At 44.7% G+C, this 19382-nt stretch overlaps 1 protein-coding gene across 10 annotated transcripts in view; it reads right to left on the reverse strand.

Annotated features, from left to right (window-relative positions):
* HERC1 (HECT and RLD domain containing E3 ubiquitin protein ligase family member 1) overlaps positions 1-19382 on the reverse strand; it is a 3379312-nt gene that overhangs the window by 2055754 nt on the left and 1304176 nt on the right. For all 10 annotated transcript variants that reach the window (XM_069624399.1, XM_069624403.1, XM_069624396.1 and 7 more), the window contains exon 31: positions 2116-2271. In XM_069624399.1, the coding sequence (XP_069480500.1) occupies positions 2116-2271 (156 nt within the window). The remainder of the gene's footprint in view (positions 1-2115; positions 2272-19382) is intronic.

Raw genomic sequence — 19382 nt, forward strand, 5'->3', positions numbered from 1 at the left:
CGAAGACCTCGACAGAATTGGAATTCTACTCGACAATATCGAAGCCATCGACGTCGAGGGCCTGGGGATAGTCACTGGATGTGTGGTAACCGTGACTTTTCTTGGCGTCGACGCCGGCGTCGAAGCCGGCGTCGAGTCGACAGACCCGTGTGTCGAAGGTCCCTTCGACAACGGCGTCGAAGACATCGACCTCGACGGAACCTTCGTCGACGGAACCTTCGAGGAAGGTTTGGAGGTCATAGTCCTGCTCGAGGGTTCGAGATGTTTCTTTCGCCGGGTACTGCGACTCGCGGCGTTTTTGACCTTCGGGTCTTTCGACCAGAGCATCGCTCTCGGCAGTCTTCGAGGGGGTCGAGGCCGCTTTCTCGAAGACGCTCATCATATTTTTTCGGAATTCCTCCCATTCAGCCCGGGAACTATGTTTCGTGGGGCAAGGGATTCTTTTTGGCGAAACAGAGGAAGAGGAAGACGGAGAAGGGGATCTTCGACGTCTCCTCTTCGAGTGCTTCGATCTGGAGGAGTGATGAGACCCACTCCGAGACCTGGAGCGCGAATGGTGACGAGGAGACGAATGTCTCGACTTCGTCGACGAAGAAGAAGCTTTAAAAGTCTTAACTTTCTCAAGCTTCCCCCTACGCTCCTTCAGGGCCTTAGCTGTCATGGACATACAGTCCTTGCACTCCGAACAATGGTGTTCAGCTCCCAAACACCACAGACAAATTCTGTGAGGATCGGTCAATGACATCTTTTTCCCACAATCTCGACATTTCTTGAAGCCGGATCGAGGAGTTGTCGTTTCCGACGAGGAAGCCATCGAGTACGGATCGAATAACTCGAGGTAAATAGGATTAATCTGACTAAGAACTGAGCAACGGTATTCCGAGGCACTGAGTAAGTGCGGAAAAACGGAACTGAGCAACGGACGCTGCGCGCGGCCTTTATAGGCAGGATGACGTCGATACGGCGGCTGTCGAGGGACATCGACTCGGAGGACGTCGACGCGCAGCGCCCTCTAGAGAAAACATTTTCCGAGGCCAGCAGAGCTGGAAGGAGATATCTAAGATGAGGAATACGTCGGAGGACACAATCCCTTCGAAATAAAGTTCCGGAGGTCAGCACAATTACGTAGTTGCTTATTAACAAAGGGAAGGAATGTGGTGCTACAAGGGGAGGTGATGGCTGAGGGGATGGCAGGACTGTTTCGCTCCAATCATTTCTTGCTAACATATGTCTAATTATAAGGGACTGACACTGCCCCACCAATCAGTTTCACGGAAAACTTGATAACTTGAAAAACAAATTGTAACTGTCTCTCTCTCTCTATGTAAATAATGTACTTGCAGTAAAAAAGATTTGGCCGCAGTGCGAGGTTTTGTCAGCACTCAATCAGTTCTGTTCCACTGTGCTGTTTGATATGTGCTTGCCCAGCTGTAACAAAACGTGTTACTTCTTGCCTGGTGCATGCTCCTTTTTGGATTACTTCTGGTAAATTACTGATTACATGCTCGTAGAGAACACCTGATACGGTAGTTTCCAATGAATTCCTTTAAAATAGGTTTTTGACATAACTCTCGAATTGCTCCCATAGTGACACTGCAAAGATATAAAAAAAACTTGTATTTGTCACAAGCCGTGAGTAACTCAATATTTCTAGAGAGCTGCAAGCGGCTAAGTATGTCCATTTGATTGAAGTCCCATTCAGAAATATTGCCTCTTTTACATTTGAAAACTACTCTGATAAACTAGTAAGGTCAACCCATCAAATGTCCTTTGTTCTAATTCCATCTGCCCCAATTGGAGCAAACATGTGTGATGCAGCACAAAATACTTAATCTCTGCAAACCCCATTTTCCAAATCTGTCGAAATTACCCAAATAAGTAATTGAACTTTGTATTTGCATATGTATTGTCTTATTTTATGAGGGCAACAGCAGACATACAATTAAGCTATGATGGGTGGTTAGATATTCAACAAAAGAAATGTTCTTCAAAAAGTTGGTTTAATGATACCCTTTCTTCAAAGATCAGACTATAAATACAATAAAGATTCATATGCAGAAGCAGAAAAACAGTTATTACACCAAGGAAAGCAACATAACAAATGGCTATTTATACCTGAGCAACACTTCTGGGAGGCAATGTTGAGGAGCACTTCTGTCCACTTTGGAGAAGCCATTTTTGACTGAATAGCTTTCGAGGAAACAACTCGCCTTAAAAAGACTAAAAAATCTCCAAGGTGTAGTTCGGCTGTATGCTGTTTTCGAAGTGCAGCTGAAAAGCAGAAAAAAAATAATTACAAATAAAATGTAAACCTACTCTTATACAAATTGTTTTTTTCTTTAATGTGCACATTTCCCCATTACCAATAGTGGACTGTTTAGTAGACATAGCTATCACAATAGCTAATAAACAGTAGGCTTATGTTATCTTGTATTAATATTTCAACTAATATGCATAGGCCAAGTCATTCATCGGGAGGACAGTAGCCCCTACATTTTCATAGAATGCTGACAAAATACGTTTTCCAACAATGGTACTACTGTCCATTAGGTTTTTATAGCTCTGCATAACGGGTATTGTGACAAGCCAACATCTAGAAGCCTTCATATAACTAATTTTCAGGGAGAAACAGGTGGTTTCAAAGTGCATGGTTGTTGGGCCCGGGAGAGGCCAGGCGAAAGAACAGAGCAGTAAGCATGGCAAGAGGTGAATCCAGACATGAGTTACCGGAGGAGAAGCAATCCGTATTGTGGACAAGCATGATTAGAGAGGAAGATGCAGACAACCTAATTAATAGAGCGCCCATAGAAGCTTGAAGAAACTACCATACCTAAAAATAAAAAAAAACTCTGCTTAACTCTACAAAGACCTAGGCTGAGAAAGACTGTTGTGACATGGCCAATAACTTTGCCTTGACAAATGGTGCCAAGAATCCCCCTCAGCCAGGACTGGGAGGCCTAACAAGGTGGAATACAGAACCAGTTCCTCCCGCTGAGATGGACTATGGCAACAGAAACGGTTCCAATTTGTACCCCCCACCCCCTTTTCTGCCAACCTTTATCCGTGCAGAACCAGGTCAGCAGAAAACTTCAAGTATGTATGTAAGGAAGGCATGGTATCAAAGCAAGACAGACAAGTGATCACAGTTGTAGGGTATTTATTAAATTGTAAAAATGGGTGAGATAAACGCCTAATCTAAACCTAAATCTAAGATGGGAGCAAGCTAAGACCATCAAATAATATTAATACTGTCCTAGTGAGTTTAGTCAAATAAAAAGGGCCTATACTAAGAAAAACCTATTGCCAGTCTCTACCTCTAAATACAAAATAGTGTGGGATAATGATTACAAAGAAAACAAGAAGTGTTCTCAAAAGGATATGACAGGATGTTATAGCCTGGGTCTCCCTTCCCCACGTTTGAAGCACAGGACAAGGCGGAACTCTTGAGCACAGCACACTTCTGGGCCTTTTCTTGCCCGAGTTTACAGTTCCTTTTCCAATATCAGGACCTTCTGTGTCCAATTCTTGCATCAGAGGGACTGAGGCATCACAAAAAAAAAAATTAAAAAAAAAAGTTCCTTCTATAGATCTTCAGGCCGCGCGACTCTTCTTAACCAGAGGATTCCCCTCAGACGGGCTCTGATCCCTTTCATAATATCAGTCTCCCTCAACTCAATCGGGCTCAGACGAATGTTACACTGTGGACGTCCCTCAGCAGTGTTCACATTTGTTACCATAATGCAGTTCACTTTAGCTTTTCAATTCACAACGTGTCAAAGACTTTCGACTGTACAAGGGGTTTGACTCGACCCTTGTATGACCACTTTGACATCTCTCCCGGGAATCACCTCGGCCACTTGGGTTCCTGTAGTATTCAGGAATCTTAATGTCTTTTTAAACAATTGGGCAGCTTATTCTTTCCACTTTTACGGTTTCTCAAAGCACTTGCCAATTAACAACTCGCTGGTTTTATACCATCATATGGCGTTCCCCTCTTCGGGGCACAAATACCATTTCAGTTGTACTTTCACAGTTCATCACATTCTACTTGCCAAGGAGCGGGATATCGAGTCTTTTGAATGAGCGCCCACATGGCGCCGGACCACTCTAACCCCAATACCATGGTAGTTCACAAAAGACCTTCGTCCATTTTCTTCTTTTCTTTATGCAAATCTTGCCACTGCAAACATGAGCTTAACACAGTCCGGTTTCATATCAGTTTCCTCCGTGTTGAACTCGTTGGCTTTTCTTTTGCTGGAGTCCAGGACGGTACCACAACGGCAAGCTCTTTTCCCATCCCTGGCCATCAGTGCCAGAGGCCCTGTGTACTGTTAACATCTGTCACACCAATCACCAGCGGCGTTTCCTGGTCGTATAGTTCTGTCTTCCAAGGCTTCACGGGTCTGGGTGGAAAAGGGCAATTCTCTCCTTGTCGTCCTTTCGGTTTCCTCCGCCTTTCTCCTTCTTTTGAACTGCAGTCTCGGAATCACTGCTTCCTCGTGCGTTCGGCCTCGCTGAAAGTGTGCTCCTTTTATCCCTGTGGGATTGGTAAAAGGTGTTATAGGGAAGGGGGTACTGCATCTCACCCTTCAGTATCCCACTTCCACTCCCCAAGGACCCCCATCCAGGTGATCCGACTGCACTGGTCCATCCCCAGGAACTGGATCCAATAGCGATGGATGTGTGCTGGCCACCTGGACGACAGCTCTCCAGGGACTAATAAGTGGGACACCTTCAGGTTTCTCACAATACTTAAGTGTTCTTTTTACCATTGCAGATATCAGCAATGAGGCAATAAGAAAAGCCGGAGAACCCAAGAATAATCATTCGCACAAACAAAGCTTTAGCACCGCAGACACCCAATCGTTGCTTAGAAGTGGCCATCGAGAGAGATTCCGAGTGCAACTAAGCAGCTGCACAGAGTGGAAACCCACAGAGCCGAGGCAGTAAACCCAACATTGAAAGAGGCAATCCACTAGACCACCATGAACTAAAAAGTGAAAAGTTCCCCGAACTTACCAAAGGGATCCCAAATGATGAACTCCAAACCCCGAACTGTCATACAGCATTTCCAATGCTGCCAAGTCACAAGCCTGCTGGGAAAAAATGGGCGGACTAAGCCCCATTTCGGAGAGGAAAGAAGTTTGGTTAGGGATAACTGGCCAAGCTTGCCCAAAAGGAGTGATATTTAAGTAAGTGATAGGAAACCGGAAGTTTGAGTGTACCAGGTGAGATCAGATGAAGAGGAGGAGGTGGACAGTGACCTAGAAAACAGCAGGAGGAAGAAGAAAGTGAAGACTTAGGGAGAAGAGTTTTGGATCAGGTGAGCCATAGGCTTAGGGGTGTTAATGGTTCTGCAGTATGAGCGTGTGTGTGCATTCGAGACAAGTGTTTAGAGAAGGCAGATGAGTATTTATTTATTGTTTGCTTGTTAGGCATTTATACGATAAGAAAGATACTGTTTCAAAGCAATGTGGGAGAGCAGGAGTTGTAGTGTAGAAGGAGGAGGAGTTGTAGTGTGGGAGGACAAGGAGCAGTAGTAGTGTGGGAGGAAGAGTAGGAGGAGGAGGAGGAGGAGCTGCGTGGGGGAGGAGTTGTAGTAGTGTAGAACCATTAGTCTGGGAGATTGTGTAGAGCAACTGCAAGGCACAACCCTACTCCCAATGTAAACACTAACCTGTTGTGAGAGTAGGAAGGTTTCTAAGTCCCTTGGGAGGTCAGTGAGCAAGCTTTTTGAAAAATCATTAGTTTAAGCTAGAACCTACACAGTAGGGGTCAAAAATGAAAAGCATGAAGAGGTTACAGATACCTGCGTTAGGGAGGAGGATCATGGCAAGAAAGAGAGGGACGGGATTAACGTCAACCTTTACTCATCTGGACGCGCACCTACTTTCCTTAGCCTGCTGGAATACAAGGGGGTTTCTTCATTTTACAACCCCAGACAACATCAATTTAGGTGGCTACGATATCTTGTGTCTACACGAGCTGTGGTTGAAAGAAAAACCAACACTTGATGAGTTTGAAATAGCTTTCTCCCCGGCTCTATCAGGCGAAAAAGGCAGACCATCTTCGGGATTAATGATCGCAGTTCGGATGGGGAGTGGCCTACAAATTGTAAAGGTCATTTTGAAGTCCCCATTCGTCCTAGCGGTCCTCCTCTTATGGCTTCACAGTGAGGTCAGCGCAGAAACTTTTTCTCACACATATCTGCTCGTCATGACCATCTATTGGAATCCCAAGGCGATCCAAAGAGACCTACTGTTTGACCTGGTAACAGCTATGCTAGACTCTGTACACTTAGAGCTGAAAGCCTTAGAGGTAATCATCTACGGGGACCTCAACATCAACTGTTCCACAAACTCACCAGATGCATCAGAACCTACATCCTCCCAGGCTTGTCAATGGGGAAAGGAGTGGTCGAACTTAATGACTTCAAGGCATATATTCAATACAGCAACCACGCTACCCGAAACCTGTAAGACACAAACGTGGAAGCGTGGCTTGGCTTATTCCACCATTGACTATATCTTTGCTTCTCAACCACTTCTGGCCAGTTTGGTGGAAAATAGTGTCCAATACACTGCTCAAAGTGACCACAATCTTCTAAGTATAAAATGTCCATCGGCAAAGCCAGCAAACTCCCATTATCTGGGAGAGGTCGAACCGGTAAGCAAGGGAAACCGGGTACGGGTCTTTCGAAATGACATCCAAGATATTACAGACTCCTACTCACTACGTAAACTGCCTCGAAGTGGACTACAGACCGCTCTTAGAACCTTTTAGATCTGTTAACGTAGATCCAAAGCATACTAACCCAGAAGGACCCTGTCATACTCACACATTTGATGCCTTACTGGGGGCGAAACGCAATATGGTCCGCAGAGCGAAAAGAACAGCTGCACGGCATGACACAGCCTTAAATAGATCTCATGCTAAAGAAGCAACTAGAGTCTACAAAGCCTGGTTAAGATCATGCCTCACTTCACCAACAGGATTCCGAGGCTATGTTGAAGCAAATTTACAACAATAACTGAGACTTTTGGAAACTGATCAACCCACGGAGTAAAGCGACAGAATCAATCCTGTCAAACCGCATACCAGAGTCAACATGGGTACAATTCTATGCATCACTGTTTAAATCTCCAGAGTCGCATTTACCATCTACACCATCAACTACAATGACTCCTTGGGTTGATCTTCATGACCCAGCCGACATACTGTCATCTATAATCAAGCTGAAAAACTCAAGGGCACCAGGGCCCCATGGCCTATCTAATGTGACCTTAAAATCTGCTCCTGAAGAATGGGCAAAACGTCTGAGCTTGATCTTCAAAAGATGCACCACACAAAGCAGGATCCCGCCCTCTTGGACCTCAGCAGTGATTATACCGATCTTTAAAAAGGGCAGGAAAGATGACCCAAGGAATTTCCGACCCGTGGCTCTATTGGATGTCATAGGGAAGGTTTACGGCACCTTACTTCTGAGGCATATCAATTTCTGGGCAAAAAAAGCACTGTGTGAAGACCCATTACAATCAGAGTTCAAAAAGGGCACTGGAACTAGCATCAACATCTTGCTATTGAGTATATTAAAAGCTAAAGTCCTGGAGAGGAAACAAACACTCTACCTGCGTTTATAGACCTCACCCAGGCTTTTGACTTAGTCAACAGAGCAAACTCTGGAGGAAGCTAAGTGCCTGGAACTGCCCGCCGGAGATCCTGGTCCTCTAAAAGCACTACATGCCACAAGTGTCCAGGTCCGGCTGAATTCAAGGGGTCTGCTCTCTTCCGTAATACCAACATCTCGATGAGTTAAACAGGGCTGCCCCCTTGCTCCGGCTTTATTTTTGGCGTACTTTGGGGATTACAAAGAAGCAAACGCTGAGACAAGATCTTTTCCTCCGGAGATAGGCAAAATGAACGTTTCTAGAATCCTTTACGCTGACGACCTGATACAACTTGATCAGACACTAATTGGCCTACAATGTCAGCTGGCTTCTGTAACCATGTACACTAAAGCCAACGACCTGGAAGTAAACAGACAAAAAACCAAGATAATGATCTTTGAAAAAAGGAAATCCTACATGGTTCTTGTCAGGAGAGAAAGTGGAACAAGCATCAGACTTCAAATATCTTGGGGTCCTGATTGATTCTTCGCAAAAAAAAAAAAAAAAAAAACAGCAATGCAACTTCATCTGCATGCAAAAATGAAAAACCTCATCTCACAGGCCAAAGTCCTTGACAGAAAATACGGTCGCTTTTCATTGATGCCTCTAATAAAGTTTTACTGTGGGAAAGTGATACCCACAATCACTTACGGAGCAGAAGCCATGCCATCTCTACCCGACCTTGTATGGCCAAGACTGGAAAGTCTTTTCTGGCGTGCAGTCCTTACTCTTACGACTTCTACACCGATAGCATTGATCAGACGAGAACTTTCACTATCGTCCCTGGCGGCAATAGTAACTAGGGCAACTATAATGCTATATCGGAAGATTAAGGATCCATCTTCTCCACCGATTTTTTCCCTGGTTCAAGAAGAGCTGAACTCAAGCAAATGCAAACTCCTGGCCACTTGGGAGAATAGATGTAAATTAAAACTAGAAGCCTGTGGAAGTTCCATTGAAGAACTAGTTTCAAACCCTACCAAAACAAAAAAACGCTTAGAAGAAACAGATTGGATTGATACGCTGGAGAAAGCAGCCACCTACAAACTGACCCAGCATCTACCCACAACGGTCAGAAAATTGAACGAAGTACAACCGTTCCTCATTAGGCACCCAAGTAGGAAAACAAGATCTACACTTATTCGTGCCAGGCTGAAATTACTGCCTACAAATGTGATTCTGCAGATAAGAGGAGCTTCCGTGACTAATAGCTGTCGTTTTTGCAAAGCAAACCAATCAATTGAAACACTACGGCACCTTCTGCTATCATGCCCGGGCACAAATTCATACAGATTTCCTTATTTGCTACATCACTTGGAGAAAGCTTATTTAACGGAAGTGCTGTGGTGGGAGCAACTAATAGGGGGCCTTAAACCTTCATGGGCCATCGCTGCTACGGACATTTTGGACCTAATTTTTAAGGAAAAGTAACTGAGCTCTTGCCAGAAGCTTAGACCCCCTTTCTCTGTTTAAACAGTACATCTTACAACCTATAGAGGGCGCCCTCTTTGATACTAACTTTGACAGTAACGTTGACCTACTGTGTTTTGAATTCTTTTTTTCAGACTGATCGACTGATTTTACTACCTGCTTGTAAAAATCACTTCGGTGATTATAACTCGTAAATAATAAAAACAAAAAAATAAGATCCATAAATAACTCAATCCACAAACAACTCAAAGACCTTTGAACTGCCCATGAGACTTTTTAGAGGTTTTTTGAGCCATCAGTGACCCTATTATGAGACTCATTTAAGCAGAATCTCTAGAAAGCTAGAATCTCTAGAAATGCTGCAATACCCGAGAGACAATGCAAAGGTAGAGGTAAAGCAGGCAATAAACTACGGAGACATCACAAAATCCATGGAAGATGGCGATTGGAAAACCTTTGCCAGACCTAGCGAGTGCACCACCCAAAACTGATGGGGGAGTTCAGAGGTTAATCTGCAAATATGCATTTAGAGAAAAGAGAAACAAGAGTGAAGCACTGCATGCTGGAGACATGGAATGAAACACAAAGAACTGAAACAATCGTAAAATGCTGCAAACTGGTAATTATGGTACGATATTCAAATGTGTCTCACATTCCACTTAAGAGAATTGAAAAATACCACTTGCTGGGAAATTAAGCAAGTTATCCTGGAGTGCCACAGATACTTAAAGAAGACTTGATACAGGCGAGAAATGCTATATTTTATTAACTAATCTAAAAGTGTTATATTTTCTGAGTTTGGGACACCCAAGTCATCATGAGGAACCTAAAAGTTAAAAATTCTCCAGCGGAAGAGATTCCCAGGTTGAAAACCATTTCACAGTACTACAGCAGTGTTTCGGTAGAAAAGCATGAAACATTCTGCCGACATCTCTTGGACAAGCACAAAATAGGTCAGAGGGTGTCAGAACATAAAATACCCACGTGGGGGAAAAATAAGAGTAATGGATGGAAAAGAATTCTGGAACTAAGTCTACAATGAGAGAAAAACGAAGAACCGGGTGCAATACAAAAGGCAGTGTCCCGATTGAGAAGATTGCAAGAGACAATACTTATTGAAATTCACAGTCCAGACAAAGGGCAAGGTAAAGATTACAGAATTAAGATTGGATATACTTAAAACTCTATCACGTTGTAAGAGTTGTATTGCTGCCACTTGCTATAGTGTCTTCATTAGGAATAAACACACAGCCGTCTTCCCACAAGCAGGATCCTAAAACACATAAGAATATATCTTTAACATAAAGAGAAGTAAAGTGTTTTTTGACTAACACAAAAAATAGCAGGAGACATGAACAAGCACAACATTATCTAAAAACCTATTAATTTTCCGGTAAAAAAATTGTAAGAAAATAGAACCTACAGTGAGCCCTGCAATGCACTGCATTGGTAGTTAGCCACCTCTCAATGTATCATGAAGAGAAAGGAGAGGTGTATTTATGATTAAACGAAAGATAATCATGATGGAGAAGTAGGGTAACAGATTGTACTACTTTGCTCTCCATGATGGAACCATGCTTTTTAAGTATAAATGTCGGAATAAAACATTAAGGGAAATCCACACAAGAAGTGAAGGGGAATGGCAAATTATATATTATAATATTCACGACATGCAGCCACTAACCATGAAGGCGACGGAAAAACTGACATGGTATGAAGAAAAAGAAAGATACCTAGAGACTTAATGGAGTTAACTAAAGAAATTGTGCATGGAAGCTTTAACCTCCTAGAAGTCATAACAGGAGATAAGAGCTGCTATGGGGCCACATACAGGAGGTTAGGTGATGAAGATGGAGAGGCCCTTTGGGAGTCACCTCTTCTGTGAGGCTGGCCCTGGATGCAGAATATGTCAGATAACCCAGGGGCCCCATTGTTAGCCTTGTCAAGTTTGCTAAATCCTGGAAATCCCATGGTGTCTCAAGCAGAATAACTGCAAACCTGACAAACAGGGCAGTTGCGAGAGACTTCTAAATACTGTAGTGAGATTTCCCTACACAACCGGTATTCTAGAACCATTGTTGCTCGCTTCAGACTACTGGAGGACACAGGAAGTCAGGAGAAACAAACGTACATACTGCGGAACACTGATCCCCAGTGTAGGCATCATGGAGCGAGTCAGCCCCAAGAGAAGCACTACCTAAATCCAAGATGCCTCCAGGCTGTAATAAAGCTTTTGTTTGTGAGGTACTCCAGCACTCATATCTGCTCACCTGGTGAAGTAGTAGTCTGTGTGTGTTAAGCAGCACTAATCACATGACTTGCTTTTAAAACACACGCCATTCATCATTCTCAATGAGCCATGATTTCTTGTATGATATCTCTGATACCTTCCATTGAGGATGGAATCTGGATCACACCCTCCAGGCACGCTCATGGTGGTATCTTTCTTCCAGGGTCGTCATTTGGGGGTCGCCAGGGGTTGCAGATGTGACCCCTGTGGTCTCCCTGGCAACCCCTTAAAACATTCTACAAATGGAAGCTCCTAGGGTGTGGCCAGCGCCATGCGGCTTTGTTTCTGTCAAAAATGCTGTGGTTTGACCCAGTAAAGGTGTACCCCATTATACCATTTAAGGGGAGCAGGGGTTGCGGGCGTGTCCCCCGCATCCTTTACATGGACTGCGGCGGCAAAACCACTGCCTTTTTACAGTGATTTTTTGTGTAAACTGTCATTTGTGCCGCGATTTTAACACATGGAACCGATGTCCTTGAAGATAAGATTGAGGGGATATGAAATAACCACCTCAACATGGACCTCTGAGATTAAATCTAAGGGCAGAATGATGTACCTGGAATGCACAGACAAGGAGCTCACACTAAAGCTGGAAGACTTGGAAAACAGAGAATGGAAGAATAATAAAGTGTTTGGAATGAAAGAACATAAGGGGGAAGACACCTGGGATGTTCAGCAAAAGGTGAAGGCCATAGTGAACGCTCTATTCAACAAAGACAGTGGAAAAGAATTTGAATTTGAAAAGGCTGCACTGTGGCAGGATGACAAGAGGGAAAGGGCAGAGATCGGTGGTGGTGAAATTCCTCAGGTATGGTAATAAAGCAGAGGTACTGGAGAAGGCAAAAAGGCAGAGAAGTGTACAAGTCAAGGAGATAATACAGATATATCAAGATCGCACCAATCTTACACTATCCCGATGGAGGGATTGCTGCCCTTTGACGTCCTGGCTTCCTGGGAGAGGGATTTGCTACAGATGGACCTCCCCATTTGCTCTGGTGTTTGAGCTCAAAGAGGTGGACTATAGAGTGACTATGGGGTCGGAAGTGCAACAGGTACCGAGATATCTTTCGGAGCGAGAAAAGGTTGGGGACCAACTGTCAGAGTCTGAAGCTCCAGCAGCCCGGGAAACTGAGAAGGGGCCCAGACCACGCAAGAGGATTCCCAGAGGCAGGAAGATCCAGAGGCTCAATACCCCATCACCAGTGAAGTGATATTGACTCTCTGGAGTACTTACCATGGGCATGTGAGACACCTGGGGGTATGCTAGGTATGAGGGGTCTTGGTTTGCAGGGGTTATGGAGCAAGATGTTTACAAGAGTTGGGCAGGGTGGGGTAGGTTGCCTTTGGTGGCCCATTTACGGATGGGCATATCGGAAAAGATTTTGGTTTGTTTTGAGATGGGAAGGCGGTAGGGGTATCTGGGGAGGTTGGGAGGGAGAGAGATGGGACGGAACATACAGGGGGGGGGGTGGATTGGGCCGTTGGGAAATGTTATTTATATGCTGCAGGGGGTGAGGTGGGCGTTCCCAGGCTATGGCCACAATAAGTGTATTTAAAGGGGGACGGACAGACCATCTGACGATTGGGACACAATGTCAAGGGCATGAGCTCAACCACTAAATGTTCTTTGATTGACAGAATTCTGGAGATTGGGATTAAACATCCTCATGGTGCAGGAAACAAGGATGTTGGGAGGTGAAGAGCGTTGCATATCAAGCAGACATATTGGTCAGGCATTCTGGGCATCTGGTGAGATAAAGAAAGGTAGGGTAGGTATCTAATTGCAAAAGAGGCTGTGGATGGGGGACCCAAAGGTGTGCAAGGAGGGCAGTTGCAGGGCATTGATTGTGACGGGTACCATAGGTGGAATATGGATCACTGTAGCAACGATTTATTGTCCTGAGCAAGGCCAGGTGGGATTTTTTGAGAAAACTTAATTTCTCCAGCGTTGGTATGCCTGTCCATAGAGCTGCTGAAGCCTTTGTGGATCTTGTGGAATGAGCTCTGGGAGCTGATTGTAGTGGTTTGTTGGCTTTTGCGTGGCATAAAGAAAAGCTGTAAGCGATATTCAATCAACACTACAGCTAAGTCAATGCCTAGTCTGGGATGCTGAGGAAAACCCTTATTGATGTATTTTTATATCCAGTTCAGTACTCTGGATGACAACCCTTGTATAACACCCCCCTCTTAGAATACCCCCCGAGCCCACTGAGCCAAGAAGTAGGTTTGTTTTGCAAATTTAAAAGGTTTATTTGGACAATTCAACAATATATATATCTATCACACCTTATAAATAAATTGATAACTGATATCACACTTCAGAATACGACCGTGATCAACAATGGATAATGTTACAGGGGTACACTGATTTGGTTACTTAGGAGTAGTGTAGAGGATGAGGTAGCTGAAAATGCTTGATGGTTTCAAGGAAATGCAAGGTGGAATAAAATGCAGTACAGAAATAACTTATGATTTTAGCAAAAGGTAATATGATCACTTTGTCTTTTGACAATTCACTCCCCCCTATGCAATACAAGAAATAGAAGGAGAGCACACAGTCTTCAAGAATCCCACAAATCACACTTTATAATGCAATACACAGTTCCAGTTCCCCCAGCAAAATTAGAGAAAACAGGGATGAGTTTTAAACACAGGCGAATTCCTTTAATGTGGTTTGCAAGGAAGTGAAAAGGTGCTAAAATTGCTTTTAATTCCCTCTAGAGGTTCAGGGCGAGTGAGAGATGCTTGTTGGTATTAGTTCAGGCTCACTTTAGCAATGCCCTATGAGTTATTACCAGGTTGCAAACGGATTTTAACAAAGAGAAGCAACAAGCTGCTGATTTCTACAGATGAAGAAATCGGGCCAAATAGCAAATCGCGGTAAATTTCGCGAGTGCGTGTCTCGCGACTATGGAAGCACTATAAAGAGTAGCAAGGTTATATGTCCGTTGGAAAGCCTAGAATCCCAGCTTTGAAATGAAAGTTAAACCACGTTCCTAGCCCAAACGGTTCCAGAGATACGGACGATTTAATAAAGGTAGATTTTCGGATTTAAAGTAAAACTCAAAATGACAGGTGACAGCTTGCAGCTGCAGAATTGACAGGTGACAGTTGTGCAGCTTTAAAAATGACAGATGACACGATTTCTAGGAGGCTGTTCTACTTAGTTAAAATAATCTAATCCAAACTATTTTAACCTAAGAGATTGGTTCTGCACAGTTCTGCTAGGTACTCACAATATCAATTTGAAATAGGCCTCGTCACGGTCTGGTCAGGTTGGATGGGACTTCCGGCGGGTGGTTCTGAAGTCCCGGCTATCTGGGTCAGCTCTGCTCTCTGGGTCTGTCAAGCATCGGATCTGCTCACAACGGTCTGGTTTGTGGTTCTCTCGGTTTCCGGATACAGCACTGCTTTCTGGATACTGCTACAGGTTCTTGCAAAACTTCTTGGCAAAAATTGAAACAGCTCGCCCGGCTGTTGAATAGTTTGGTTGGTTTTGAGGCCTGCTGAGGAGGATTCAGCTGGTGGATTCAGGCCTCTCTGCTACAAATTCTGGAGTTAATTTCTGCTACAGGTTCTGGAGATTGATGGATTTGAAGTCTGGATCTCTGGATGTGAGGTCGTCGGTCAGCATGCTCCGCAGCAAATGGAATTGAATGTCTCTACCTGTCCCAGCAGTCTCTTTTTATGTGTTTTGCAAATGGGTGTGTGCCTGGGCCTAGCTAAGCCTGCCCCTCTACTTGTCATTGGCCCAATTCTCCCCTCTCCCATGATTGGGGGAAGGAAATGGATTGTCATCATGATGAGGTCTGTTTATGGGTCAGAGGATCCTCCCCTGGTCAATTTGCACACAAATCTATTTCTGACCCAAATACATATTTATCTATGTACCATTTTTCTAATATTATAGGTCCAGTTAACATATTTTCTGTAGCACCAAACCATCCGATCCCTGTCTTTGTACAATGTTATGTCCACTGATGACAGAATTCTCCCCTTTTCATCCAGATAACGACCTCTAAACTTTTCCAGATTTTACACAAATGTGCACCAGGGATATGGGTTACAGATGATAAAGTGTCAGATTTTTAACATGCATACATTTGGAGTAGCAACCTTTTTCCGCTACTATCCCCAGGAACATATCACAGGGTCCTAACACCTCTTAAAATGTGCACAGAAAAATCACAAGAATAATGATATTATTTATATAATTTTGACAGGTCCGTACTATGAATTATCCATCTTTTTAAAAGTATGCCCTGGTCAAAAAGGGGTGTGGCTTCCCACATCACATGGTGGAATAACTGGTTTATCCACTTCCCCCAAGCTCAGCTGGCTGGCAGAGGCACTGCCCCTCCCAGTTTCCCCCAAGAGGAAGCCACTTTACGACGCCCCCAATATAACATTTGCCTGAGTCAAGGAAGTTGCATTGTTCTGTCCCTTCCAGTTCCCAGTTGCTCCACCCCTAATCTAATCAGAGAGGTGTCAACTCCTTTTGGTGGGGAAGCAGGATGCAGCTAGGCCTGGGAAGAGTGGCTGAGCAGGTTTCTCCTGTCGGGGGTAGTTGTCAGGCAGAATTCAGCTAAATGTCACTTTAGTTCCCAGTTTGAATCAAACTTACAATTTTTACATTTACATTTAATAATTACTTCCTTCAAGTCATTTCAGAATATAGTTTTACATTGTATCCACCTCTTAGCAAGTCTTTCCTTGGCCTGGTTTTGTTTCATTTGTTCAGTTTTACACAAAAGTCTGGTGGTTTTAAAACGCTGGCTTTCTGATAGTGGTGAAAACCGGTATTGCAACCATTTTTGGGATTAAGACAATGAATTCCCCACAGTTCTGAGTTGCTTTTTGGCAATCAGCATTGCCATTCCCAATGGTTTCAGGCTACTGTGTGCGTAGCCCAATGGTGGTTTTAGGCAGTGCCCTCCTGTGCTCACAACATAGGCAAAAATGGGTGGCAGCCTATTCTTCATGTTTTCCCTGTGCACTCTCTCGGGAGTTCTGGCCATCATGATGTTTTCCATGCCAGTACTGCACAGTTTTATGGTAGGGCTTGGATGCATGGGTAAAAACATCCCACAAAGCAGCCACCCAGCGTAAGATGCCTCATTTTGAAATCGGCCTACCTTTATTGGAAGGGCCGAAAACCACAAAGAGTTGCTTGCAGGATCTGATCTAGGTAGTACTTTAAAGCTCTTTTGACGTCCAGGCAATGTGAAGCTTTTTCAGCCGGAGAGGAAGCATTACGAAAAAAGGTTGGTAGGATAATTGTAGTGTTTTTATGAAAGTCCAATGGAATCTTTTGAATAAAATGTTGATTAGTAGAGAGAAGGACCCTGGTGCTCATGAAGCACGGATATAGTGGATCAATGACCAGAGCCTGCAGTTCTGATGCTCGTCTGGAAGAAGTAATAACCACTAGAAAAATTACTTTCCAAGTGAGAAATTTGATGGCAGCCGTTAATATAGGCTCAAAAGGCGGTTTCATGAGGGCTGATAAAACTAGGTTGAGGCTCCAAACGGAGGAAAACATTTTCCTAGGGGGGAAAAGTTCTGAAAAGGCCCTTTAGGAAATGCTTAATCTGTCGCTGTAATGTGGGGTAGAAGTTCTTTTCCTCATGAATCTTGACATCGCCGCTAAGTGAACCTTGATAGAAGATATTGCGAGACCATCTTTTGCCAACGACAAAAGGTAAGGAAGGAGTCGTTGAGGAGTAACGTGCAATGGCTGCAGGTTAGGTTGTTTCGCACACAAAACACACCACCTTCTTCATTTACGGGTATATGAGGTGTTGATAGACGGAGCCCTCGCCGCAGTGAAAATGAGGCGACAGTCCTGAGGTATATCTAGGTTTCCGAATTCGGATTGGTCAGGAACCATGCAGTCAACTTGAGGGAGCACGGGTTGTGATGCCAAACCATTCCCTTGTTCTGAGATAGGATATCTGGCTGGGAACCCAGGTGAAGAGGATAGTCAAGTGAAGCAGGTCGGAGAACCAGGTCTGTCTGGGCCAGAACGGAACAACTAAGATGACCTTGAAGGAACTTTGCGAACCATTTGAACCGTTTTCCTTGTTAGAGGAAAAGGGGGAAACAGGTGGACGAACATCCCTGTCCACAGGAAAGAGAATGTGTCCCCCCAGGAGTTCAGATGAGGGATCCGGCTGGCAAATAGCAGGCACTGCTTGTTTTTGTGCCTGGCGAAAAGGTCTAGAGGGGGAAGGGCCCACTTTGCGGAGATCTTTGCCACCTGGGAGTTGTTCAGTTGCCACTCGTGCGTCTGGGAGGAGTCCCTGCTGAGGGGATCCGCCTGTTTGTTCTGAATCTCGGGCAGGTGGAAAGCCAGGATCTGGAACTTGTGCTGAATGGCCCTGTGCCAGATGGTTTGAGCTTCCTGGGATAGGATCAGTGTGTGTCCTTCCTTGCTTGCGCAGATAAAACAGTTGTGTTGTTGGTCAGAACCCTCACTACCGAGCCCTTGATGAGGGGGAGAAAAGATATGAGAGTCCAGTGTACCACTCTGAGCTCGAGGACGTTGATATGAAGAGAGGCCTATGTGGGTAACCACAGGCCTTTGGACTTGGAACTGGTCCAGATGAGAGCACCCCATCCAATCGGAGAGGCGTCGGTCACGATAGTGTGAAGAAAATCCGGCTCCACCAGGAGCATGCCCTGTTTTGATGTTGAAAGGATGAGTCCACCACTTTAGGGTGTTTGCTAGTGGTCGGGAGAGGACTATCTTATCCGACCAGGAGCCATCGATCTGAGACCATCTGGATGTGAGAAATTCCTGTGCTGTGGGATGCAGGACAACATGGTGTTGAGGAGAGACATATGCGAGCGGACTGTGACACATTTTATTGGTGTAAAAGAGCCTGCTACGGTCAAAACTTTCTCTGTCCTTTCTTCCTAGGGGTTCACCTGATTGTGGGTTGTGAGGAATTGCGCTTCCAGGAAGACCACATTCTTTGAGGGCATCAGATAGGCCTTGCTGAAGTTGACGGCAAAGCCTAGAAGTTGTAAAAGGAACGTTGCGCTGTTGAGAGACTCCAACATCTGCTGGTAAGATGTCCCCCTGACAAACCAGTCATCCAGGTACGTGTAAACGGGGTGGCCCTTTCTCGGGAGGAAAGCTGCTACCATAGCCAAACACTTGCTGAAAGTCCAGGGAGCTAACTTTAGGCGAAAAGGAAGAACCCGAAACTGAAAATGACTGTTTCCCACCGTGAACCTGAGGAATTTGCAGTGCCTTGGGTGAAGTGGTATGTGAAATAAAGCGTCCTCGAGATCTAGAGACGCTAAAAACTCCCCGGGCTGCACCGCCCTTATGTCTTGCAACTTTCACATCCTGAATTTTTGCTTTTTTATGTTCTTCTTGAGCAACCGCAGGTCTAGAATGGGGCACCACTTTCTGTTTGGCTTCCTGACCACGAAAAACCAGGAATAGGTACCATTTCCTCTTGCAGATGGGGGAACCCTCTCGATGGCCCTTTTTTTTTTAAACATAAGACAAACCTCTCAACGCAAGATGTGAAAGTGAGCTTGAGATGTTTTTACCGGAGGAATGGGGAGTTGTGGACGTTTGAACTCCAACAAGTGGCCGTATTGGATGGCATCTAGTACCCATCTGTTGTGGATATTGAATGCCACTCGCTGAGGTGAAACGCCACCTTCCCTTCTATCTGACTGCCCATGTGGCAGTCATGGTTGTGCTTTGCTTTGACGGCCTCTTTGTGAAGAAGAGAATCTCCATTTCCTTTGCCCTTGGTAATCCTTGATGCGTTGAGTGGTTTGAAAGGAACGCCTGTAGCCTTGGGAATAGTAGGTGGATCTGCTTTATCCAATGTCTCGAGAACCCGAAAATCTTGCGTTTCCTGAGACGCTACGAAAGGAATGAAAAGATCTTCTGCCCTGCAGAGCCATAAGGGACCTTGCTGTATCGCAATCCGCTTTCATGTTTTTTCAAAGCTTTGTCATTTTCTCTG

This window comes from Ambystoma mexicanum, chromosome 11, assembly GCF_040938575.1.
Source record: "Ambystoma mexicanum isolate Mex_15411 chromosome 11, UKY_AmexF1_1, whole genome shotgun sequence".
NCBI classification, from domain to species: Eukaryota; Metazoa; Chordata; class Amphibia; order Caudata; family Ambystomatidae; genus Ambystoma; species Ambystoma mexicanum.